The following is a 27,802-nucleotide window of genomic DNA, read 5'->3' as shown; positions in this document are numbered from 1 at the left end:
CGAAAAATGGAGTCTGAGGCACCGCAATCATCAACTAAAAAGAAGAAGTGGGTACAAGAAAGACTGGGAAAATGAATATTTGTGACTGAAAGGTGTTGACCGAGAGAGCTTTTTTTGACCTTTGCAAAACGTCTCTCTCAATCGGACATACGATGTCAAACGACACAGACTCAAACTGCAAAAAATGCTTTTCTTAGTATTTTCGTATTACGCTTGTTTCTAGCCAAAATATAAATAAAAAATATCAAACAAAAGTAATTGTCTTGTTTTGGGAACAAATACCTCTATTTAAAGAGTTTTTGCTTAAAATAAGACAAATAATCTGACAACGGGGTAAGAAAAATAATCTTAATTCAAGCAGAAAACAAGATTATTTTTCTCACCATTGGCATATTATTTTGCTTAATTTTGAGTGATTTTTTCCTCCAAAACAAGACAATATTTTTTACATGTCTAGTAAATGTTTCTTAATTTAAGAATTGTTAGATGTTTAGACTTAAAAAAAGACAAAAATACTAAGTAAGAATTTTTTTTTTTTTTTTTTTGCAGTGCAGACTTTATACTAACATGGAAGTTCACCATCCTTCCCCTCCTTCTCATTCCGTGAACCTCTAGAGTTCACTTTACTTTTAGTTTAACTTTAACTTAACTATTTATTTATTAATAAATAGTTCCTGTGGTGTTGAGCAACTACAAATTGTGCTAATTCTATAATTTGATATTATAATTTATTTAAAGTGAATAAATTGTAATGAAAAATAAGTAAAGTAAAATAGCTAAAGTAAATCGTAAGTGGAAGTGCATCTGTCAATTCATTGAATGTTCAAAATATTATGTCAAAAATACACATTGGTTGGCCTATTCATGAGCATACATCAGCAATTAGCCTACACATGTTTAGGTGAATAGGGCATTATTAATATACCATGTAAGGTGCTATGTGCTAGAAATGGGTAAACCACTATCTGCCCGTCTGCCCGTGGGGTGGCAGTGTCCCACATTGTCCCTCAGAAACATACCCTTTGTCCCCCCTTGAGCTTATTAGCAGGTGGTCACCCTAATTAAGCAAGAGTAGGCCATAGTTAAATTAGGATATTTAAGTAGCTTTTATAAACATGCCATAGAAAGCCATTTCTGGTGTGCATCTTCAGACAAAACAATGGCACAGACATATGTTGAATTAAGTCATTGGAAGTTGCTTTCAGTTAAGACCGCTCAAACATGCATTTTAGTCTGGGACTAGGTGTAAGCCTTGTCTGTGAAACCAGGCAATAATGTGCAGTCTTACCATGCTGAAACTGAACTTCCACTCTTAAATACTGCCTGAGGAGGTCCATCACCACTGCCTTCATGTGACCTCTGATGCCACTGCGGTACCTGGGTACACAACAGACATGAAGGCCAGTTAACCTGTGTGTGATTGTGTTTAAGTCACTGATCTATATAAATGACTTGATTGCTCATTAGATTCTAAACTACCATGGCATCACTGACTTGCAGCCAGTGGGACATGATTAGTTTTTAGGATATAATGTATGTGTGAAAATAAATGGTTATTTCTGACGTAATCTGTAATGTTCATGGTCTTTTAGGCTGAAATGGTTAAGATTTACTACTAAGCGTTTACTACACACAGTCAGCAAAATTAACTGAACAAAACGAACACAAAATAGATTTCATGAACGTGCTTATGCACCTCTCAAAATCATTGAATTCAGGTGATCCAATCACTTCCATGGCCACAGGTGTATAAAATCAAGCACCTATAGCCATGCCGACTGCTTCTACAAACATTTGTGAAAGAATGGCTCGCTCTCAGGAGCTCAGTGAATTCAAGAGCGGTACCGTGATAGGTTGCCTCCTGTGCAATCCAATTCAGTCCATTCGTAAAATGTCCTCACTACTAAATATTCAACGGTCAACTGTTAAGGCTGCAACATACTCCGTAAGAACAGAGAAAAAAGTTCCTGCTCCCAGGGCTGCAAGAACAAAATGACGCCATTTTGTTTTTGCAGCCCTGGTTTGGGAGTTCTCGCAGCTTGTTCTCGACACATCGCCTGAGCAGAACTTTTTCTTGCGGGTGTCCGAGAACTATTGTGTGATTGGTCAGACATTTAAAGTGGCCGTCGTTAATGCGGAGAAACGCAGATGATCGGCACCTGCTTTTCTCGTGAAGTATGGAATGTACTGCCAGAACCAACTTTGTTCTTGTATCCGGTAAAATCACAAAGCGGGGTCAGCGTATGCTGTGGCACACAGCACGCAGAAGTCGCCAACTTTCTACAGAGTTAATAGCTACAGACCTCCAACATTTGTGTGGCCTTCAGATTAGCGCAACAACTATGTTGTATTAAATTCCGAGGTTTACCAGGCATCATCTTGCTCGGAGTGACAGTATGAATGCTCGTAAATAAAGCTTCATGTCTTTAAATCCATAGCAGTCAGTGTTATTTCTTTGAATAAGTTGTGAAGCAGGTATATTATTCCTGATGTCTTTTTGCTGACTGACATCCACTTCAGACTCTTGGAGAACTTGGAAACTGTTAAAAAGCTACAGGCTTTGGCTTTTTACTAGCATGACAGTTTGCATATACATGTTATTTGTATATATTGTTGCACTAATTATTAATTTAACCAACGTTTAAGACGATAAATTACTGCTTCGAAATACGGTTAACAGAAACACTTTTTAATAATTTCCATTTACTGTATGAATAAAAATGATTATAACAACTAATTACATAACCACAGCGCATATGCGCTGTACATGCGCATGTCTTACAAATCATAAATCTGTATTCAGATTTCAGAAGAATCCCTTTAGCATTTATTTTACAAATAAATGCTGAGTTGTCTCATCCATCAGCTGATCTGATATGCTTCATATGTAATGAATATGAACATAACTTTTAATAAGTAGGGGAAATTCAAGACTTTAAACAAATAACCATTTAAATGTTTAGGACAATTGCAGAATGCACAACGAGACTTCAGATATAAAAACACAGACTTGTTATGTAGTAACGTAGTAGTAAGTTTTCTCATTAATATTGACGATTTCCAATTCACCCTTGCCATATCGAAAGTAACTTGCTCTGTCATGTCTGTCGGCGTGTTGTCAGTATCCTCTTTGCTCCGTGAAGTTTTTTCTCTACGTTGAGAACGTGTGTGGTGTGACAGCACCAAGGCTTGTCGAACATAGCAACAGTATAGCTAAAGGGGTCGGGTCTTTGCGAATGTTTAATTTGCTTCGCAGTAGCTTCATTTTTAATGGTGTCATGAGCAATCCAGTCATTTATATAGATCAGTGATTTAAGTACATGTGGAGGTTGTTCAAATGAAGGACTAACTTCTGAACCAGCTGTACAATGCTCTGAGTGTTCATGAAGAAGACCTCTCTCTCTGACTTCCTGTTCAATGTGGCAGCATGACTGTCCAGTATATTGGCAATCTGAGATGAAAATTGTACAACATTTATAAACAATGGTCACCGTTTTATAGCTTCAGTATTCAAAGGAAAACACGCAGCACCTGCTGGCTGGGAAACTGGCAGAGGACAGAAGTGATATTGCTGGCATACTGAGCCATTTCTTTCTTGATGGCCTTCTCTACGGCTGGAGGGATTCGGCCTGAAACACTAGTCATGATGTCCTGAAGCTCCAGCAGGGGCAGAGACGGGTCCCTCAGAGTCTTCATCAGAAGCTCCACCCATTCTTTTAACTAAAACACACACATACAAAAACCTTAATGCCAATTTACACCAAACCTAGTCTGGCAAAGCGACACAAATTGCCCACTATTCACTCTAGAGATCTTTAATAGTCTAGAATAATTTGATTATTGTCATTAGAGTATGATATTTTGTGCTACCTAATGCAATACAAGCCATTGAATGTGGCTTAAATGTTGTAATAATAACATTCTTTAATCATCCATTTTGAAGATCTTAGTAGTGGTAATGAATAATGGTAATAAAATAGCTGCTTACAAATATCCCACTTGCTTTTCCACCAACTTGTTTTTATGTTTATATCAGAGACCATGAACAATATTAAAGGGGGGGGGGGACACTCAGTTTCAGTCGATCTCATGTCAATCTTGAGTACCTATAGAGTAGTATTGCATCCTTCATATCTCCGAAAAGTCTTTAGTTTTATTATATTTATAAAAGAAAGGAAAAAAAACGAGCGCCTGGAGGTGTATCGTGTGGGTGGAGCTAAAGAATGACGAGCACACCCAAAGCGGTGACGTCCTCAAGCGTGGATAAATCCATGTATGCTATCGACCCATGTATGCTATCGATCGGATTCAGCTAATACGTGATCCAGAATCAGGCTGATTTCATTGGTCTGAACAGTTTCTGTTCGGAGATAATTACTCCTCTATGGATCAAGGAACAACAGCAGGACGTCCGTCTCTGTGGTATGTACTGTATTTAGTGGCCTGTCAACATTTGTGTGTCTTTACTCGCAGTTTATGAGGACATGATTCGGTTTATGGACTATTGTATGCGACTAAACCTTAGCAGTAGCAAGCAAAACGGTTTTGCACGTCAGACTAGTGTAACGTTATACATAGAACAACAATGGAGTAACGTTAACCTTTAGCTCATTTGAATGACGAAGCACGCGATCGTGTCGTTTACTGATGTTTACTCACGCGACGAGCCAACAGCACAGACAGTTGAAGCAGTTTTACTCACCAGCTGCTTCCAAAGCAGGACCGAAACTTTATCGCTGGGACCGCTCCGTCAAAAACACACTTCTTTGGTATGTTTGGTGAAGTCCTGTGACAGCAGTGACCGTGGAAATCCGTGATGTTGTGAAGCTTCTCGTCATTTCTGCTTTCAAATCCGTTCAAATGCAGCACTGCCTTCCGGGAATGCTGTGCTGAAGCGTTGAAGTCGCTTGATGCTGACGTTATGCTGAACATTGCTTGATGTTGATGTTAAAGTGGAGCGGGAGCGTGGCGCGTCATAAGTGTTCACGGACAACTGGATCTGCACCTGAGTGTTTATGGGTGTGCATTTCCTCTCTCGCTCTAGTCACGCGCGCGCACAGCCTAGAAGAGCCCGTACGGCCCATACAAGGACCTTCCGCTCTTATTAACGTCAAACCGACCCATACTCGAAAAAAACTCCTCTAAACTTGTGAAGAAAAAGAAACCGGAAGGAGTATTTTTGACAAAGAAATACTCCATCAAACGTCCAACATTAGTTTTTGAAACTTTGTCTATGTTTAGGATGGGAATCCAAGTCTTTAACAGTGTAAAAAGCTCAGTATGCATGAAACAGCATTTCACCCCCGGTTTCACAGACAGGATTTTCAGTTAGATTTAGCCAGGATTAGGTCTTGGTTCAATTGGGGAATTTAGGTAGCTTTTATAAACTACTTTAAAAAAAAAACCTTAACTGGTGTGCATCTTGAACCAAAACAATGGCAGAAATATTTTAAGATATATCAGGGCAAGTTGGGACAGTGAAAAAATCATCGTATTCTTTTAACTACCTTACTAACTATAAATAAAAAGTAATTAGGAGATATTTGAAGCAAAAGTCATAGTTAGAGAGTTTGCCCCTTATCTTAAGTGTGACCGCACATTTAGCTCTAAAAATAACAGTGTAAGGCCTTAAATATTGTTGTAGACAATGGTGGCCAAAAAAGGTGGAGAACTACTTCTCTAATAAAGTGATTGAAGAGCTACATGTGTTTTCTCACCCTGCCACTGAAGAAGGGCTCTGGCAGACAGAAGCCGTTCATAATGTGCACTAGGTGATCCAGAGTGCTGTGGAAGACTCTGTGAAGCTTCTCTCCCCGAAGAGCCACAGACTGAACACTGGGTAATGTTCCTGTAAACAGCTCCGCCTGAAACAGACACACTCATTGGAAACACTAAACCACTTCAACTCTCTATAACTTATGAAAGGGAACAAACTAAAATGAGCTCACATACAAATTATCATACAATTACCACATATAACACATGGATGTACCTGTTGTACTCTGCTTGGATCATCCAGCTGCAGTTTGGCAATGATACAGCCCGGCTCCAGCACTGCACCAGCTCTCTTCACATAGTGAATGCAGCCAGACTCTGAGGCGTTCAGGGTCATCACCATCTTCATCACCTAAAAGACATGAATATAGCATTAAAGGGTTACTTCAGCGATTAGCATATGGCTTTGTATCAGAAGAAACCCTGGAGTATATTCGAATGATCGTGCTTAATCGTAAAGCCATGTTGGCCAATCAGAAGCCTGGAAATTTGTTTTATTGCCGGTTCTGATGTAACAAGCCAAAATCTCTGGTTTCACAGTTCACAAGACACCACAGCAATCTGAGTTTCTAAAAATGTTCACCCAGGCAGGAGTTTTCAAAAAAGTTCTGTTATAGTGTCCAGATACTGCATTTGCGTGTGGATGAACGGCCATAACGCAAAGAAAAAGCTACCATTTTGAAAATACTCGTGTTTATGTGGACAGGGTCTTAAAAATAAAATATGTGCACCCTTTGTCTGGAATTCGTTGCCATTCATGACTCATACACACCTCTATCTCTGCATAACACTGTCCAGCAAACACGTGTCCACCGTCCTCCACAGTATACTGTATGAGTTTCCCAGCAGATAGCGATCGGAGGAGTGAAGGGTCATTCTCCTTTTCAAACACACACGTCTTGTTACCGATAATGATGCGATACCTAAGGAATAAAATAATATGTTCAAATAAAAAGAAATATATGAAACCTATGCAATACATTTTTTTTAAATAACGGACTGCCCTAATATATAAGTACATACATACATACTGAATAGCATTGCAGCATTGCTATTGTGGTTAAAATCAATAATAAAAAGGTCTAAATAAATTACATTTCAACCCCCCCAAAAAAATTGAAAGCATTAGATGCCATTCATCTTTTTATTTCATACAGTGCATCTGGAAAGTTTTCAGAGCACTCCACTTTTTCCAAATTTAATTATGTTTTACAGGATTATTCCAAAATGTATTAAATTCATGTTTTTGTTTTTTTCCCCTCTAGCCTACAAACTATGACATATAAGGTTCTATATGTAACAGTGCATGTCAGAGCACCAACCAAGCCATGAAGTTCAATGAATTGTTGTGATCTCTGAGACAGGACTTTATCGAGGCACAGATCTGAGGACGGGTACAGAAACATTTCTGCAGTACCGAAGGTCCCAATGAACACAGTGGCCTCCACCATCAGTAAATGGAAGAAGTTTGGATCCACCAGGGCTCTTCCTAGAGCAACCTGGCCAAATTGATTGATCGGGGAGAAGGGCCTTAGTCATGGAGATGACCAAAAACCTGATGGTGATGAAACAAAGATTGAACTCTTTGGCCTGAATGGCAAGCGTCATGTCTGTAGGAATCCAGGCATCACTCATCACCTGGCCAATATCATCCCTACTGTAAAGCATAGTGGTGGCAGCATCATGCTGTGGGGATGTTTTTCAGCGGCAGGAACTGGGAGACTAGTCAGGATCGAGGGAAAGATAAATGTACAGACATCCTTGATAAAAACCTGCTCCAAAGCTCTCTGGACTTCAGACTGGGGAAAGGTTCATCTTCCAACAGGACAATGACACTAAGCACACAGCCAAGATAACAAAGGAGTGGCTATGGGACAACTCTGTGAATGTTCTTGAGTGGCCCAGCCAGAGACCAGACTTGAACCCGATTGAAAATTTCCTGGGAGATCTGAAAATGACTGTGCCTTAGATGGGCATGCAGCAAATAATGTTTAGAGGAGTTTTGTTCAGGCATCAGCAGAAAACAGAATAGAGTAAAATACCTCCAACCTGATGGAACTTGAGAGGTCCTGCAAAGGAGAATGGGGAAACCGCCCAAAAATAGGTGTGCGAAGCTTGTAGCATCATATTCAACAATTCTTGAGGCTGTAATTGGTGCCAAAGGTGCTTCAACAAACTACAGAGCAAAGGCAGTAAATACTTATATACATGTGGGTTTTCTCTTGCGTATTTTGTTATTTATATATATATATATATATATATATATATATATATATATATATATATATATATATATATATATATATATATATATATATATATATATATATATATATATTTGCAAAGATTTCAAACAAACTTATTTCACGTTGTCATTATGGGGTATTGTTTGTAGAATTGAGGAAAAAAATAATGAATTTAATCCATTTTGGAATAAGGCTGTAATCTAAAGTGTGGAAAAAGTAAAGCGCTGTGAAAACTTTCCAGATGCAAAATAAATCAATTTTACTGAAGTACAAAATTATGAATCTAATCATTGTTCAAGTATGAGAACCTAACACTATGTTCTCAAGTTCTCCATATTGGATTTACACTCAGAATCCTACCTGTCCACCTCCTCCTTCATGTAGGTGGTGTAGCTGCTGCCATCGTATGAAAGCAGCAGACCTCCATCGCTCAAACGATGGACGTCCACCTCTGCCGAGGAGTCATTCATAATGACTACATAAGAGTTAGGTGACTGTCTGGTCACCTTTAGAACATATTTGGTTCCCTCATAGATCAGCTCAACATCCACCGTGTTTAACAGGGTGTGTGCAGGTAAAACCTGTCCTCTACAGACACATAAGAAAAGAGAGCAAAAAGGGTGAGAACATCCAATGACTGCAAAAACAACCACATATATACTCATTAGGGCTCGGTTGATAGTGTTGATTAATAATTGTTTATTGACCTTTATTTTGATGAACCGATACTGATTCATAACATTTCAAAATCGTTCTTTTACTCTATGCCGTTTTCTGTTTATGCATGAACAAAACTTTTCTAAACATTATTTGTAGCATGCCTATCTAATAAATCACAATTAGCTTCATGATTTATAACATAATAATAAAGCATGCTCTCAAGATGGTATGTAAAATGAATTGTTACCTCTCCAGTGAGTGCAGGAAGTTGGACACACTGTTCCTGAGGTTGACATCCGCCACATGCAGTGCTCCACTCACTACTCCCAGCATAGTGTCAGGACGCTCTGCCTACATCCACATTTACAGACATTCAAACTGACAACCGGCTCCATTTGTCATTTAAATGATGTGACTGAATGGTAACTTATATAGGACTCAAATTTGCTAAGTGTATTTGAGCATCAAACGGGAAATGTCACAATGTCTTGCTGTCACAGGTGAATGTTTGACTGAAAATGGCTGGAAGGTATTACAGGCATGTTCATGAGAATTGTGATGTGAAATGAAGATTGTGGATTCATGCACCTGCATCTTCTCTGAGATGAGTCTGTCCAGCCAACCCGTGTCGATGCTGTTGTGCTGGAAGCTTTCCGTTTCTAGCAGCTTTATGAGATACTCCACTGTAGTCCTGAAGTCTCCCCTGATGGACAGCTCCTTGAGGGCCACCACCATGTTCCTAACATGACCCATACAGCTTAATCAATAATACATCTCATTGTCTTTATTCTTATCAAATATAAGTACATTTTGTTTTGGCAACTTCTACAAATAATGGACAAACAGGATAACAAACACCGGATGGATAAGCATAAGTGAACGGACCCACTTAACCTTTTCATAATTATTTATTTAGGCATGTTACGCAACAAATTATTTATTTAATTTGCAATTAATTTAAAAACTGCCAAGGGGAGTCTTTTGGGGACAACAACTGCTGCACTCTACTGTTCTCAAAAACTGAGCTTTTCATCGACAGGAAGTACTCACGAGATGGCTTCCTCTCGGTTCTCTCCCCAGGAGAAACAGTGGCCAAACTGAGAGTCTGCAAACTCATGGAGACCTCCAGCAGCCGCAACACTAAAGTAGCCCCACACGTTCTTGTTACTGCGGAAATTTAATTCCTGGACAGTTCCTGAGCTGGGCTTAAAACCCTGACACACACACAAACAGAGAAAGCGTCATCAGAAGAAATGTAAATGGTAATTACTTTACAAGATTACCATGAACAGTTTTTTTTTCTTCAGTACAACATGATCTTATGTTTTACCAAGTCTGCATTAATAAGTACTAAGTACAGTAAAAACAGTTCATATAATTTATTCCTGTGATTACGCTAGTCTTCAGTGTCACATTACGTTTCTGAAATCATTATAATATGCCGATTTGGTGCTTAAAGCGATACATCACTGACATTTGTTTATTTTGTCATCATTTACTCACCCTCAAGTTCCAAACCTGTAAGAGTTTCTTTCTTCTGTTGAACACAAAAGAAGATATTTTAAAGAATATTTGTAACCAAACAGTTGACGATAGCCATTGACTTATAGTAGGAGAAAAATACTATAAAAGTCAATGGCTGCCATCAACTGGTTACCAACATTCTTTAAAATATCTTCTTTTGTGTTCAACAGAAGAAAGAAACGCATACACGTTTGAAACAACAAGATTATCTTAATGATAAATTTAAATGATGTAAATGATGACAAAATGTTTATTTTTGTGTGAACTGCGTGAAACCTCGAACTTTCGAATATTCTGATCTAATATGATTTCTGACCTGTAAGGTTGCCAGAATAATAATCATACATGGTGTGTTAATAGGCCAGAGGAGAACTGGCACCCCAACTGAGTCTGGTTTCTCCTAAAGTTCATTTTTTCTCAATTATGTCCTGATGGAGTTTTGGTTCCTTGCCACTGTCGCCTTTGGCTTGGCTTGCCCAGTTGGGGACACTAAATTATGATCTAAGTTTTCAACTAAATATCCAAATAAAATGAATTACTAAATTAACTATATCACTGATCTGCCCACATTGTCGCTATATGATAAATTGAAATGAGCTGATGACATCATTTTCTCCAGAGCGACTGTACAGCCGAATCAAATTTTGTTGCAATATTTTCCTGTTTAACACTGTGAAGCTGCTTTGAAACAATCATCATTGTAAAAGCGCTATATAAATAAAGTTGACTTGACTTGAACTCTCCCATTACATATGTTATTTTATTATTGTTGCGAATGCATTATATTTGTAAGGAAACCGTGATACTTTTTTTTCATGATTCTCTGATGAACAGAAAGTTAAAAAACGATTTATTTGGAATACAAAATTTGTAACATTATAAATGTATACTGCCACTTTTGATAAATGTTATATTTCCCCAACAAATACAACTAACAATTTAGTAAAAAAAAAAAAAAAAAAACTTATATTTTACCTGTATATTATAATTATTCTATTAATTACATTATGATTTTTTCGTCATGGCATCGACTGAAGAAGTTTCTTGCACAAAAATCAGTCATAGTTTGTTTCCACCCTCTCTATTACATTTTCACAAGATGACCCTTTAAGTATCAGTCAGGCTCACACACCTCATCTGGGTTCTCGCTGGTAATTCGAGCTGCAATGACGTGTCCTCGTGGAGAGGGGGTGGTAGAGAGTCCATCATAGTCAATGGGGGAGTCTCCCCACGGCTGCATCCCGTACATCACTCTGATGTCTTTAATGCGGTGAAGTGGGATGCCCATAGCGATCTGAATTGCAGAACAAATGCGTCACAATGGCCGAAAATACCTTTCAAAATGAAAACCGATTGTTCACCCAAAAATGAAAATTTTGTCATCATTTACTCACCGTCATGTTGTTCCAAACCTGTATGAGTTTCTTTGTTCTGCTGAACACAAAAGAAGATATTTGGAAGAATGTTTGTAACCAAGCAGATAGAACAACCATTCACAACCATAATAGGGAAAAAATACTATGGTAGTGAATGGTTGTTCGATCTTCTTTTTTTACAAACATTCTTCCAAATATCTTCTTTTGTGTTCAGCAGAACAAAGAAACTCATACAGGTTTGGAACAACATGAGGGTAAGTAAATGATGACAGAATTTTCATTTTTGGGTGAACTATCCCTTTAATATCTATGATATACTGGCCTCTTGATATGAGTAAAATATGTAGTATAAGATGTCTTCAAATATGCACTTTTCCCTATAATTTCTACACACCCTTGGTTACGCAATCGATGATTGCCTCCCCACTGCTTTTCTCTCCCCATTGCCCTTTTCAGTCTCTCCTTTTCTCTCGCCATCAGTTCCCCTCATTCATCTGAAGCATTCTTTGAGTGTTACATAAGCGTATTAACCCCCCTTTCCCATTCCCACTGAACCTAAAGCACACTGGCCTCAGCCAAGTGACCTATATAGCAACGACAATTGTCACGTGACCAGTGTCTGCTGCACAGATTGTAGTACAATGCAGTACAATGAGGCAATTGTACGAGCAGATCTTTCCTTTGTTTCTACAAACTGAGAGAAGAGCCAAAATAACCTTTATGGAACTTTTATTTACCTGGAATTTTCCTTTAAAACTGAAATTCACATACAGACCTGCAGTTGGGCCGCAGGCAGGTTAACATCAGCCACCATCTCAGTACAAGGATGTTCCACTTGAAGACGAGGGTTGAGCTCCAGGAAGTAAAAGCTGCTGTCCTGACTGTAGAGATACTCTACTGTACCTGCACTCACATAGCCCACCATCTTAGCCAACTTCACTGCACACTGAAACAAACAGATACACAGTTCTTATGTTTCCTACATTTAAAGGCAACTCCAGTGAAAACCTGGGGTAATTAAAGGGATAGTTCACTTTAAAAAGAAAATTCAGTCATCCTTTACTCATCCTCAAGCTGTTTCAAACCTGTATGAATTTCTTTCTTTAGCTGAACACAAGGGAAGATATTTTGAAGAATGTCAGTAACCAAACAGTTAACTGGAGCCATTGACTTTCATAGTAGGAAAAAAAAATACTATGGAAGTCAATTGCTCCAGTATACTGTTTGGTTACTGACATTCTTATCAAATATAAGTACATTTTGTTTTGAATATCTTCCCTTGTGTTCAGCTAAAGAAAGAAATTCATACAGGTTTGAAACAGCTTGAGGATAAGTAAAGGATGACAGAATTTTCATTTTAAAGTGAACTATCCCTTTAACACATGATTACCGAGTAGATCGTTCTCTGGGATGCATTTTCATTGAAGTGAACTATCCCTTTAACACATGGTTACCGAGTAGATCGTTCTCTGGGATGCATTTTCATTGTTTTCAGAGAACAATCTACTCTGTACTCGATCTACTTTTTATTTTTTTATACTGTTGTCTGAGGTCAACTAATGATGTTTGTGTGTTTTTTACATTCAAAAACATCATAAATAATAAGTAATAGGCTATTTTCTACACTGGTTTTGAGGCTGTCTTCTGAACGCTGGGTTTTGATGGGCGTGCCGCACTGGAGAATTAGAAGTAAACACCCACGGCTAGGATTGGAGAAGATTTGCATATTTAATAAGCTTCAGCTCTGCCATCATATCTAGCTCCTGTCAGTTCAGATCACATGAGGGAGAGATTATTTTGAAAGCGGCAACTGCAACTTGTCTTTATCAAACAAACAAGACTGTATTAAATGGCCCGCACGATCGGTCGATATAAGTGCGAAAACACACACACAAGTGCGTGCCCAGATCAAGAAAAAAATTCTGCCAATGGGCGTACGTTTTGGTAGCCCGTCTAGAAAACACACAGCCCCTGGACTACTATTAGGCCTACATATAAAAAAGACGTTTTACTCACATAAGTTTGTTGCACCATTCCTGTCGGACCCAATATAGAAGGCACAACATTGTGTCTGCAAATCCAGCACTTGAGACTTGTTTACAAACGATTAAGCAGTGAAATGAAGCGAACACACAAACGATGCGTTATGATACGAAGGAAGCTTATGCAGCGACTGTGATCTTCCACAATATCTTGCTATCTTCTTCCACATTGTTATTGCTGCTGGCTAGTGATCCGAACAGCTCCATGAGTCGGTGGGCGGGGCTACTGAATTACACGTGCTGTAGAGGCGGTGTTTTGTCGCCAATGAAGTTTTCAGCTCTGAAACTTACAGGATAATCTTATATCACCATGACCTTATATATATTAAAAGCTCAAGGGAAAGTTGATTTCTCAATTCATCACCCCTTTAAGTAACATTTAAGTTCATGACGAATTTTATTCATTCCTATATAGCAAAAACATAATATAGCATTAAACTTCTGCTTAATCTGAAGCCTCATGATAGTCTGTCATACCTTCTCCATATCCTCAAACACATCAGAGGTGGCAATAGTAGCTGGAGCCTCTTCTATGATCTTCTGGTGTCTGCGCTGGACTGAGCAGTCCCGGCCGAACAGTGAGATGGCATTACCGTACTGATCAGCCAAGATCTGCACCTCCAGGTGACGAGCATGTTTGGCCAATTGCATGACAAAGATAGGGGAACCTGGAACCTCAGCTTGAACCTGAGAAAAACAGGATTTAAGTTATAGTTCTGAAATGATACTCTAAAAGACTTTGGAAAGTTAACATCTTTACCAAAAGGTGGGTAAAATTCTAGTGGCAATTATAAAATGAACAAAACCTCACAGGCTTCATAATTCTCGTTATGACACGGCTCTGTTGAATACTTGATTCTTATTGGTCAGTAACTTATTTCAGCGCATGTTATTCCAAGATAACAACCGCCAAAATGATTTTTGAAAGATTCTCTTCTGCTTACCTAGGCTGCATTTATTTGATCCAAAATACTGTAAAAACATTATTATTGTGAAATATCTTCACAATTTAAAATAACTTTTTTTTTTCAATTTGAATATGTTTTAAAAAGCTATTTATTTCTGTGAATCAAAGCTGGATTTTTAACATAAATACTCCTTCAGAAATAATTCAAATATGCTGATCACAGGGATAAAAATGCATTTTAAAATACACATATATATATATATATCCAATTTTTGCATACATACAATATACTTGCCAAGGCCGTGATTGCTTGTATTGTCACAAAATGTAAACTATTTTGTTGCCCAAGTCAAATCTGCTAAATGTGACTATATGGCGTAAAGATATTGAAATATTATAAACATCAACATCATGATTTTGTGTAAAGCTACTTTGAAAAAATATGTATTGTGAAAAGCATTACACAAATACATTTGAATTGACTTGATTTTACTTAAATGTATATGAATAATAACACTGACCTGTCTAAAGAGATTGGGGAAGTCTTCCGCACCGTTGACCTTCCGGATACCTTTTCCTCCTCCGCCCTCAGACGCCTTCACCATCAAAGGATACCCCACTAGTTCAGCCGCCTATCCATAACAAAATTGCTCTGTCACTGACAAAACTAAATTATGAACATGTCCAATTGTAGATTATGTAAGTGTATAGAACACCTTCAGTCCAGCCTCCACATCATGTACACAGCCCTGCTCGTACAGATCAGAAGGGACATTAACAATTCCTTTCTTCTGGTCATCCTCTGTCCACTCTACAGTCAGCCCTGTACAAACACAGCATCATGGTGTTCAAAAAATCCTCACTTATAAACAATCTTTCTTCTAATCTTCTGGCGCTTTTCGTTTTTTTTTTATTCATCGGAATGGTACAAAAGTTGGTAATGGTTTTGGCACTTTCTATGTGAACACACGCAAACATCATGGAAATGAAAAAAAAAAAAGAGTCACGTTTGTGTTAAAAAATTACGACAATGGAAATGAATGAGAAAATAATTTCATCTAGTGGAAGTGTTTAAATCTTACAGAAAGCTAATTTTTTGGTGCTCATCCATGTTTTGGAAAATACATATTTTATATAAAATTTAAAATATAAATTTATACTTACAAAAAAACGTTACATTTTTTCTACACTTTTTAATAAAAAAAAACCTAATTTCAGCAATAATCTGCTTTTATAAACTTCTTTAAAAAGAGACCAAAATAAAGCCTGTTCTTCAAAACATTCAAGAAATTTGATCTTCAGGTCTATGCTCAACAAGTAAATAACTGTATTATAGCTACTGCCTAAACATGTAATTTAGTACCATAGAATCCCCTAAAACACAAAATATTAAGTAGAAAACATTATCAAACTAAAATATAGTGCATTTTATGGAATGAAAAAAAATTAAAAATCTGTCATTTATGACCACCACATGAGGAGCACAGAGGGTTAAATACCAAACTAGGGTAGGGCAATATACTGTTACAGTACATGTATTGTTGGTAATTCTCTCAGTGTGATCATTTCTCATTCTGTGTTAGATAGAGGCAGTACTAGAGAAGGCAAATAGGTTACATATAAACAACTCAGTGAATGAGCAGTTCCATACAACCAGACAGAATTATGTTAAATGGTTAATTTGCCCAAAAAATTAAATAAGCCCATGATTTACTCACCCTCCAGTCAACCTAGGTGTATATGAGATTCTCCTTTCAGACAAACACATTCAGAGTTATATAAAAAAAAATGTCCTGGTTTTTCCAAGCGTTATAAATGGCAGTGATTGTTGCTTCGTTTTTGTCCATCTATCCCTCATAAAAGTGCTCCACACGGCTCTGAGGGATTAATAAAGGCCTTCTGAAGCAAGTGGCACGTTTGTGTAAGAAAAATACCCATATTTTAAACTTTATAGAGTAAAAAAAACTAGCTTCCAGCAGTCAGCGGTAGTCAAATGGAGTTGAGTTGCGCTAATAGATTACCCTTTGAACTCTTCACGCATGCGTATTGACGAACACAGAAGCGCAGAGGATAGAGCGAAACAAAACACCGTTCATGAATTAGAATCTAAAACAAGAACTTTTAAAGAGAAATGGTGGAGGATTGTGATATTAAAGAAGAGGGGCTTGAGTTTGTTGCCCAGCCCTATCCACGAGAGGCATCAAAGCTTGCGATTCTCCATCGCGTCAAGGGATACCCTTTCGCCGCAAGTCAAGTTATATTATAGTCTATAAAGTTATTTTACTTATTTTACTCTATAAAGTTTTAAATAGGGATATTTTAACATAAACACGGCATTTTGCTTCACAAGGCCTTTGTTAACCCCTGAGCCATGTGGAGCAGCTATATGACAGATAGATGCACTTTTATGGACTTCAAAAATGAAGCAACAATCACATTCATTTTATCCGTCTAAAAGAAGAATGTCACACATAGGATGACTTAATGGTAAGTAAATCATGGGCTAATTTTCATTTTTGGGTGGACTAACCCTTAAAGTAAAGTATCTCATTCTATAAAAGTCTTCATTCTATAAAAACAGACATTGTTGAAAGAACTATCTCAAACAAACCTCTGAGTCTGAATATCTTCCAAAGATTTGAACCTTGAAAAAAGGCCTAGGTATGAATAGATTTCCCAATTTGACTAGATTCAGATTAATTCATACACATTTGATTTTTTATTAAATTTTGCTTCCATACAAAAGATGTTCCCTCTCAGCTATTGCTGTAAAGTACAGAGAGACCTTCTGAAATGTTAACATTATAAAAGTATTCATTAAAATGAGCAACAGGGCCCAAACTAAGCTGTGCACTCCAACAACAGCCAGATCTTCCCGGTTTTGAGTGCATATACACATCAGACAGTTAATAAACAGTTCATATGTGTGTGCCGTCTGAGGTTGAAACGAACCTGATCCACTCCAGGGTAATGTGGGGATTCCAGCTGTCTGGGCCACAATAGAGGAGGCGATCTTATCCCCGAGAGCCCACATAGCCTGGCTTGGTGGACCTAATGAAAGATACAAACCACTATAGAAAGAGCAGCACTATCACAGTACATTAACAATTTAATCAATGTGTACCTTTACGATAATTAACTCAGTCTCACCCATAAAGGCGATGCCATTCTTGTGCAGCAATTCAGGGAGTTTGGGGTTCTCAGACGCATGACCCCAACCGGCCCACACGGCCTAAAGACAGTAGGTGAAAAAGTGAGAATAAATGCCAAATCCCAATACAGAAACTAGCTAATCATGAGCAAAAGCAGTGATGCTCGTCTTAGAACAGCGATTCCCTAACTTCTTTTCAGCCGTTGACAAAATCTCAGGAGATAAACTGAAAAAAAGTATTTTAAGTTAAAGGGATAGTTCACCCAAAAATGAAAATTCTGTCATTAATTAGTCGCCCTCATGTCATTCCATCTTCAGACCAAAAGTTTAAAAGTTTAACATCTGAAAGTGCAGCGTATATAAAGTTATTGTCTCTCAAAAGTAAGAGTCGACTCGGAGTCAATTAAAATAATTGTTTTTCAAACGAATCGCAAGCCGCTTCATTGTGACGTCAAGATGAAACATTAAAGCAGCACTAGGTAACTTTTCAACCTTCATAATATATTTTTTAAGACTCTTGTGATGATAAATCGACTTACAATAGGTTGAATGACACGTCTGCCATAGCCTGATGGGGTCTGTATCGTTTTTAATCGTACTTTTAAACTTCGGGTTTCGGGTAGTAACCCGAGAACAAAAAGAACTACAAAATTCGACTGCTTTACGGCATATACGTCACTTCCACCAACACCCACACTTCCTTAAATTCGGACGTGCGAGCCCAACTTTGTTCGTCGGATAATATAGTCATGTCCGAAGCAGCACAGACACATAAGAAAGAAAAGGTTTTGTTGGAGGAAAGCAATAAGAGTAAACGAAAAAGTGATGGGATTAAAGGCAGGACGAGGATCAAAATGTGACCAGCGTTTACTCGTCGGCGTGAGCTGAAGGAGGCGTGCCCGACCGATGCTGTCATGCTTGTTACGGTGAGCTACCACTCAAACATTGAACTGAAGTATCATATAGATTCTGTAAAACGGTTACCAATAGACTACTATAATGACGCTGGCTTGTAAACGTGAGCATCGTGATTATTTGGCGTTTGAAAAAAATAAAACCCATGAAATTATATTCATATGACATGCTGAAACATGCCACTGACTGTAACGTTACCTGGGATGAAGACATTTCACACGCGCCGCCAGAAGAACTCGAACTCCTCTTGCAGTGTTCGGGGAACTGTTAGCGCTGCACCGACCCGCGGCGCCACTTTTATGAAGTTATTTGGCCCGCACCGCACCACTGTATATATTTTTACAACCCGCCGCGCACCCGCGACCATTAAATAGACATACGGGGTCGCGGGTTATGAGACGAGCCACGCATCACTAGTTCAGGGCTATCAGGGTTGTCATGTCAACAAATGCACGCGCGATGGCATCCCCTGTTGTAGGATGACAGAGCTTACGACAGTAGTTGAGGACATTATTTTTTCCAAACTGTAGGGGGACCCCGAGAGCAAAAGTAGCCAAGTGCGGCTTTAAAGGTGCCCTAGAATGCCACGCGAGAGAGAGCTTGCGTGCATGTTTGCCAGATGGCACATGTTTAGGTAAAACACCGGATAGTATACGTGTTCTTTTCACAGAAAAGCTCTGATTGGGGGTTTTAAATTACTGAAATCTGGCAACCGCAACCACGAACGTTCTTCCTTCCTTCAGACAAAACCAAAACCAGTGATTTTAGACTCATCTTTTTTCGTCAAAGATATTGTATGTTTATATAACGTTAGTCACAATGTAGTCTATGCAGTGACTATGATGTACTCTGAAATACAAGCATGGAAAAACATCATACTTAAGTTCGCAAAAATATAAATACATATATTTGCACAAAATTAATAGCCTTGTCAAATGACGTTTTAACTTATATGGTGGAAAGGGGGACATTTGCTAGAGGATCGAGTGAACGATCTGTAAGCAACGTATCCACGTATCTACAATGTCGCTGTTAGGTGCTGTGGGCCGAGCGAAAGCCTGATTGAAAAATCTCAAATAGGCTGTGGTGTTTTAGATCGTTGTGGAGCTGAGAGCTGGCTTCCTTCTCTAGAACCGTTGACAGGAAGGCTGGAGATCGACCTGTAATTTGCCAGGACCTCCGGGTCTAGGGCTGGTTTCTTGAGTATTGGAGTATTAGATGAAAAAGGGTGAGTAATTAATGACAGAATTTTCATTTTTGTTGAACTAACCCTTTAATCTCAGAAATTCAAACCAAATCTTGTAAAGAGATATGATCGTGATGAATCAACATGAACAGATTTAATTTTGGCCTTTTTAGGCATAATCGACCCATAAAAGTGATACGGCATACTCATTTTTTATATGCTATCCCTTGAAGTGTTACTTAAGTGTCTAAATACTTTATGGAGCCCCTACAATTGTTAATCACCAGCCATTAAAGCTCACATAAATTTACCTGAACAGGAATGCGTTTGGCTATGTCCAAAATGAGTTCCACATTAGCATAATTGTTGTTGTTTGTTCCTCCTGGGACAGGTACATAGTGATCTGCCATCTTGATGTACTCTGTAGACATAGTTATACATCTGTATTTAATTGGGTACATTTAAAATTACAGGCCTTTTCACAAATAACTTCCTCTTCACTGAACTCTTTCTATGCAAATTAGGCCAGGCCTGCACCGACAAAGCCAACTGACATATTTTAAACAATGAAGAGAAGGACCAATGTAATCGTGTCTAAATACATTTGACAGTCCATAATGGAGCCAGGAGTGGGGGTAGGTGTCCTCTAGCTATTTTTCAACTCTCATGGCATAACAGTTAAGCCAAGTTCTTTAAAACGTACCTGCATTGGCCTTGAGGTCCTCTGGGGTGACCATGACGACAAAACGTATAGCCCGTTCATTCCGAAACATTTCATAAGCCCAGCGACGGATGGAGCGCATGCACTTCACAGCAGCAATGCCATTGTTGGCAATGAGGACCTGGCACAACAAAATATGATATTCAGCGGCTTTCGCCTGGTCAGGGTTATATCACAGTGAACTTATATCACAGTGAACACTTCACAAGGTTTAATTTAACTACATTGGTTAACATTAAATAACAACCAAAAAACCGTATTATTCTTTAAAAAAAAATGTTTCATAGATTAGTAAAATCAAAAGTTGCATCTGTTAATATTAGTTAATTTTAAAAGTAACTAACAATGAATTGTAGTTATTTTTATTAACTGATGTTTACAAATTAAGTACTGTTACAAATGTAATGCTCATTGTTAGTTAGTTTGTGTATGTATTAATTTATTAACAAACGCTAACTAATGGCTAACTAATAAAAAAAATATTATTTTACAGTGTCCTCGTTACATATATTACATGTACTTTCCATAGTAATAACAGTAAATTATGCATAATTGATATATATATAATAAATATATATATATTAAAAAAAAAATTATATATTTATATTTATATAGCACTTACCGACATTGACTACAGCCGTTAGTAATAATGCAAAAACGAGCTATGAGAATTATTCATAATGTTGGATTTTGTGAACATACAAATTCATTATTTGTACGAGATTATTAAAATATTATGACCAAATTGATTTTCAAATTGCTGTATTCATGTTTCAAGTAAGAAATAGACTATTGCCTGGGAATATACAAAAGATGTTTTTTGAGAGGGAGGGAGGGTACAACTTAAGGGGATGTGGAAACTTTAAGATTAATAGATTTAGAACAACAAGGAAAAGACTTTGTTGATCAATATGTGGAGTTAAATTGTGGAATAAAATAGATGAAAATTTAAAGCAATGCTCCAACATATTCCTCTTTAAAAAAATACTATAGAGAAAAGATTCTTAAGAAGTATCAAGAAGTACTATAGGAAAATGGGAGCGCTCCTTTGTTAAGAGTTATAACATTTGTTAGTGGTTATTTTGAATTTATGCATGTATGTATATGGCATGTGGAGGTATGTGTATGTGTCGGTGGATATAGGGGTATAGGTATATATATGGGTGTATGTATGTATAAATACAAATGTGTACATGAGTATGTATATGTGTTGATGTATATATGTGTATGAGTAGGCGTAGGCATATGCATGTTATTTAAAGAAAAATAATAATTAAAGGGGTAGGAGTATATAAGTTTTACTTCTTCCTACTCCTTTTTCGTTCATGAGATAGAATTAATTATTTTTTTCTCTTTCACCTTTACTTGTTTCTTTTAATAATGTCTGAACATTATTGTATTTTTATTTCTCTCATGTTCGAAAATAAACAAATAAACTAAACTAAATAAATATATATATATATATATATATATATATATATATATATATATATAATTTTATTTTTTTATTTTTTTGTAATTCTATATTTAAGAACTGAGTAATATGAATTATATATATATATAATTACACTGTAACATTGAAACCTTAAATATAACCGCAGTGTTACCAAAAACGTGTTGACTGCAAGCCTTAGTGCTCAGTTCTGATTTATTGCTCAAATCAATTTTTTTATATAATTTTTGGCTTCCACATAATTTTATTTAAATGTCGGTAATATCAGATTTGAGTGTGAAAAGGTTATGGTCCTGGGGCCGGATACACGAAAATTTTCTTAAGAAAAAAAAATCTTAAGATAAATTCTAAGAAGTTTGTAATAATGTTTAAAGTGCAATTCTTGAAAAATTCTTAAGAAGTTCTCAAATATGTTCTTAAAAACATCTTAATTTTTTACTTAAGAAGAAAATAAATGGTATAATATGGTGTTATTTTATTGAAAGGTATAACTGAAGACTCGCTTAATAGAAACACCTCAAAGCCTGTCTTTTTGCGCTTCCAGCAGATTACTGTAGACATCATAATAAGTGTGCAGACTATTTTCGTCGTGACTGGCTTGATGGGAGAAAATCACTAAATGTTGTGCCATGACGGTAAAATCTTTATCTTATAAGAGCCTAGCCGTTTATCAAGAAGGCTGCTCGGGTACCAAAGATTGACTGTTAGAGCTACACAAGATTAATCATATCTCAGAGACATCCGAGCCCGCAGCAGACGTCAGAAGAACTGGCCGAGGAAAGGCTGCTCTCGGCGGGTTAATGAGCTGCTGATCCCCCGCTGAACCCCTGGCTCTCACAACTCCGAAAACTCATAAATAAAAAAATATTTTTAAGAACGTTATTTTCGTGCATATGAATTCTTCTTAAATTTTATCTTAAGAACAATCATAAGAAAAAAGATTAAAAAAAATGTAGGAAAAGTTGTTGGGAATACAAAATATTTTTATATTTTTTCTTAAGTTAGAAAATAACAAGAAATTGGCAGTTAAGAATAATGTTATTCTTAAGAATGTTTTGTGAGTCCGGCCCCTGAACTGATCCACATGCGCAAAAGTACAATAACAAAGACGGCGAGAAGCACTGAATTATACAAAAATAAACAGTGAAATAAAGTGTGTTTACCCATTCATTTATAAGGTGATGTGCTCACTTACGGAAGATCAGATTACATGTGGTTTGTGCTGTTCCCACTAACCAATGTTTCCATTACCCTTCAAATTTCGCAAATTGAAATTGTGAATTGAAAATAAAGCCAATTGAAACGCCAATTTCTCAAAAACTCCCGTATTATAATCACAAAAATGTTTGGAAAATATTTTGCAGAAGTGCAATAAAAATAAAAGTCACATGATCATTCTTTGATGGGGCGGTATGTGGTAAGTTATGAAATAAGACGAGAGAAGATTCTTTATTAAGCTCATAAAAATAATTAAGGGAATACTGGATTCAACAACAAAGATATTCCACAATATATCAAGACCTCAAAGCAGATATGAGGGAGAAACACTTATACTTGGCGCTTCTAATTATGAAGGGCTTTCCTTGCCATTAATGTTTGGATAACATGCATACATGGCCTTCGATTTAAAAATAATGCCTAGTGTGGTGGCTTCGATATACGTAAATCTACCAACATCCGTCACCATGATTTTTGGAATGACTTAAAAGGGAAAAAAAAAAAACGTTTTAGTCACATAGGAATTGAATTAATAGAAACGCAGCCATTTTGCAGTTGTTTTTCTTGACATTTAGAAAATATCGCAAAAGTTTTGCACGAATGGAAACCAAGCTACTGTTTAAAATAAATAAACAGATCTGACTTACATGTGAGCAAAACAATTTTTAAATCAGATTTGGGCCACTTTTGCCTGCAGTCTGAATGTAGCCTTTATTTCAGCTAAATACCAAGAAAACATTTTAAAGCATTAGTTCACCCAAAAATGAATTACATGCCCTCATGTTGTTCCAAACCCATAAGACTTTCATTCATCTTCAGGAAAAAAATTAAGATATTACTGATGGAATCCAAGAGCTTTCGGCCCAGAAAGGTAGGAAAGACATTGTTAAAATAATGTGACTACAGAGGATTCATCTTAATTTAAAGAAGCGAAGAGAATACTTTTTTGTGCAAAAACAAACAATGACTTTATTGAACGATTTCTTCACATCTGTGCCAGTCCCCTACGCTATTGACGTAATACAGTGTAGCGCTTTAGTTACATTAGAGCAACGTCAGAATGTCGGCTTACCATTGGCCGAAGCAGTTCATGTGAGAACATCGACGCATCCGTGTGATGCTAACGCAGAAGCTGGCCAACGTAAACTGCGTAGGAGACTGACAGACGAGAAGATATTGTTGAATAAAGTCTGTATTTTTGTTTATTTTTTGCGCACAAAAAGCATTCTGTTCACTTCATAAAACTAAGGTTAATCCACTGGAGTCACATGGACTATTTTAACGATGTATTTGCTATTTTTCTAGGACTTGAAAGTGGTAATTAAATTGCTGTCTATGGATGATTCAGTAACTTCTTGAATTTCACCAAAAATATCTTCAATTGTGTTCAGAAGATGAAGAAAGGGGTTTGGAATGACATGAGAGTGAGTAATTAATGACAGAATTTAAATTTTTGGGTGAACTAACTCTTTAAATAATAATAATAATAAAAACTAAAAAACTAAAAATTGAATACAGTGAATACAGAACAATGAATACAGAACATATAAATATAATTTGAAACATTAATAAAAAATAGAAATGTATCTTAATTTCACTGGACCATACATAGCAGCAAAGCAGACAGCGGTCATAGATCTTACCTTCTCAATGACTTTGTTGCCACCGAAACGAGTGACAAACTCAGCGGGGGAAGCGACGGTAAAGTCTCTCTGCAGGTCCATGCGTCTGCGATCCCTGCCCTGTTTCACAAGGTGAAGTCCTGACATGCTAGGCCTTGAGAAATACACACACACACACACACACACACACACACACAACCATCGTAATTCACAATGCAGCCTGGGAAACACTATAGCTATAAATAGTGACACTATGAATTGATAGCATTGACTAAAATTGAATCATTTCAATTTAGTAGAAAAATACCGAGCACCACAAAAGAAAATATATTGTGGCCTTAATTAAAGTGAATACACCATGAAGCCATTTTCCAAACCGTGTGTCTTATCCCGAATCACTATGGTACACATATCATAAGTGCTTATAACCGGACTATTTTAGCTGGTTCGGGTCGGCACCGCTGTAGAGTATCACAGTACCTGTGTGACTTGTCATGGACATAAACAGAAAGAGGTAGCTCCGACTACAATGTTCTTCCGCAAGACGCATGCAGTTCTGATTATTAACCACAAAAGCGCCAAAGGTTGCGGACTGCAGCTTTTAAAATAAGTGAAATGTCAGCAAAGCAGTTAAAAAAGACCAGTAAACAGTCAGCAATACAATTAATAACAAATTTGCAAACAAAAATGCAAATGAAATAAATAGTGCTTTAGGTTTTTCAGGAAAATGTATTAACAGTGGTATTCGCGATCTTGAATTAAATTGTTGTGGTATCCGATTACAAACATCAACCATGGCTGTTGACATTTTTTATCTGTGGGAAGGGTATGAAAAGTCCTCATGTCCCCTGCACAGCCTGGAACATGACATTTGTGTCCATGAGAGCTGCCGTTTTTGCTATCCTCGAGTATCGCTTGTTTACCTGCAGTCCCGATGATTCGGCTTCGTCAGTTCCTCCTGACAATGAACATGTTTGGACAGATGCAAATGTTGGAGGCGTGCATATTAATGATCCCCAACGCTTGCGTCACGGTTGGCCTTATGTTGAGAAGCACTTATTTTTTGCATGGTGTTTTTCATGCATGAGATTTACATATGAAGGAGGAGGCAATGGTGTTTGAGACTCACAGTATGTGATGTCCATGTACTGAACTCTTATTATTTCAATATGGCAAGGTTAATCAAACTTTTCATTCTAGGGCACCTTTAAGGAATGAATGGATCCAATATACGGTTACATGGGTTTTCTTTCTCAAACTGTTTACATTCACTTAAGATGTGTTGTGTTAACGAAGATACTTACCAAAACAACATTGACACATTTGTGTGTAGGCTACTTGTTTAGGCGTATCTGAAGCCCGAAGTATACTTTGATTATGCATGTTCGACCCCATCTCAGGGCATGTACACAGAAAGCCCCTTAGGGAAAAGTATCTCTTTCATGGCTTAATGCGCTTTTAATAACACTAATATCAAGCGCGTCCCGCAGTTTAGCAACAGTAGACTGCATTTTACAACACTCACTTATTCGACTGATTTTGATGTTAAAGGGATAGTTCACCCAAAAATGAAAAGTTACCCCATGATCTACTCACCAGAGGTGGAAGTAAAGAATTACAACTACTCACGTTACTGAATTAAGTAATTAGGTTAAGTCATTGTACTTAAGTACAAATTAAGTTAAGTAATGTACTTCGCTACTTTAAAAATCACATTCGTTACTAAGTACTTGTACAATTTGAATTAAATTAATATTAAAATCTTTGACCAGCATTTGGGTATCCTATAGAAATAACTGATCGTGGGCAGGCCAATAAAAACCCTTGTATTTAGACCGGGGAAAAAGCTCGGTTTCTGGAGAGCTATACATCCTCGCACGTCCTTCACTGTGAAGGTGAAGTGTCATCAAAGAACTTATATCTTTGGCGTTATGGACATGGAGATTCGAGACGCTGAATTCATTGAAAATTCCAAAGAAATACCAGGATGACGAGTGCCCATGGCCGCACCTCGAGGAGTTGTTCACATACAGAGGAAGGAAAGGAGACAGCGTCTAAATGAAATGCAAACTTTTTTTGCCATCTGCAGTGATTTCGGCTTACAAGACTTCAGCCTCTAATCTAAAAAAAACACATTATGGTAAGAAGACTTATAACTATATTTATGTGATAGTTGTTTTCGTTTTTAATGTTGGGTAGACCTCGCGATAATTTGACTAAAAATATCACTTGAAACATGAGCTTCAGCGTTACCCAGGTGACGAGCACATAGACCGTAAAAAAAGATTTAGCATTATAAAGTGGCGCACAAAGTAACATTTTATGTCATTGTCAACTAATTGTTTTATCCATATTGCATCCATGTTTTAAGCTCATAATAAACGGTCTAATAATGACTCTTTCATAAAAACAGTCTCTTGCCGCTTCCCTGTAACTGCACCGATTGACAGCCTGTCTAGATTGTGCATATGTCAGTGCTAAATGCTGATAGGCCTAACTTTTGAAATATTAGTAGGGTTTTGGAAAGCTTTCTTGTCCAGTCAGATTTTTTTTATATGTAAAAAAAAATGTATATCTGTTAATAAATAAAATAACCCAACAAGCTTATTTATGTTGCATCATAATTCATCAATAATAATAATAATAATAATAATAATAATAATAATAATAATAATAATAGACCATTTTTATTTTTGATTGATTCCCATAAAAATTATATGAAGAAATAATATTAAATAATATATAATTTCCTTTGTATACTTCCTCTGTTATCTTAGCTGTGCTGGTCTACTTTTCACATCCAAACGAAGCCGGATATAAATATAAAAATATAAAACTATAAATTACAGCTTCTGCTGAACCTGAACAAAAGGTTCAGAAAGTGAAACGTCCTAGAGTTTAAGGCCTTTGCCCAGTTGTTGGTTGGCAGTGAAAAGTTTATACTGTTTACAGGTTTAAAAATCATTTAACATTCTTTAAACAGACAAAATTCCTGTACTATGTGTT

The 27,802-nt window shown here is 37.1% G+C and overlaps 1 protein-coding gene across 10 annotated transcripts in view; it reads right to left on the bottom strand.

The window, feature by feature from the left end:
* Positions 1 to 27,802, bottom strand: part of acaca (acetyl-CoA carboxylase alpha) — a 117,156-nt gene that overhangs the window by 72,088 nt on the left and 17,266 nt on the right. For all 10 annotated transcript variants that reach the window (XM_067437856.1, XM_067437857.1, XM_067437859.1 and 7 more), the window contains exons 3-22: positions 24,818 to 24,950; positions 20,486 to 20,624; positions 20,094 to 20,203; positions 17,681 to 17,762; positions 17,483 to 17,581; positions 15,247 to 15,353; positions 15,052 to 15,162; positions 14,101 to 14,310; positions 12,357 to 12,527; positions 11,338 to 11,499; positions 9,732 to 9,895; positions 9,270 to 9,420; positions 8,929 to 9,032; positions 8,382 to 8,609; positions 6,548 to 6,698; positions 5,993 to 6,127; positions 5,718 to 5,864; positions 3,532 to 3,720; positions 3,351 to 3,451; positions 1,289 to 1,377 (exon numbers count right to left, since the gene is read on the bottom strand). In XM_067437856.1, coding sequence (XP_067293957.1) covers positions 1,289 to 1,377; positions 3,351 to 3,451; positions 3,532 to 3,720; positions 5,718 to 5,864; positions 5,993 to 6,127; positions 6,548 to 6,698; positions 8,382 to 8,609; positions 8,929 to 9,032; positions 9,270 to 9,420; positions 9,732 to 9,895; positions 11,338 to 11,499; positions 12,357 to 12,527; positions 14,101 to 14,310; positions 15,052 to 15,162; positions 15,247 to 15,353; positions 17,483 to 17,581; positions 17,681 to 17,762; positions 20,094 to 20,203; positions 20,486 to 20,624; positions 24,818 to 24,950 — 2,783 coding nt within the window. The remainder of the gene's footprint in view (positions 1 to 1,288; positions 1,378 to 3,350; positions 3,452 to 3,531; positions 3,721 to 5,717; positions 5,865 to 5,992; positions 6,128 to 6,547; positions 6,699 to 8,381; positions 8,610 to 8,928; positions 9,033 to 9,269; positions 9,421 to 9,731; positions 9,896 to 11,337; positions 11,500 to 12,356; positions 12,528 to 14,100; positions 14,311 to 15,051; positions 15,163 to 15,246; positions 15,354 to 17,482; positions 17,582 to 17,680; positions 17,763 to 20,093; positions 20,204 to 20,485; positions 20,625 to 24,817; positions 24,951 to 27,802) is intronic.

Source organism: Pseudorasbora parva, chromosome 3 (assembly GCF_024679245.1).
Source record: "Pseudorasbora parva isolate DD20220531a chromosome 3, ASM2467924v1, whole genome shotgun sequence".
NCBI classification, from domain to species: Eukaryota; Metazoa; Chordata; class Actinopteri; order Cypriniformes; family Gobionidae; genus Pseudorasbora; species Pseudorasbora parva.
The sequence above is the reverse complement of the archived record's forward strand: the minus strand, read 5'-3'. Positions and strand labels throughout refer to the sequence as shown.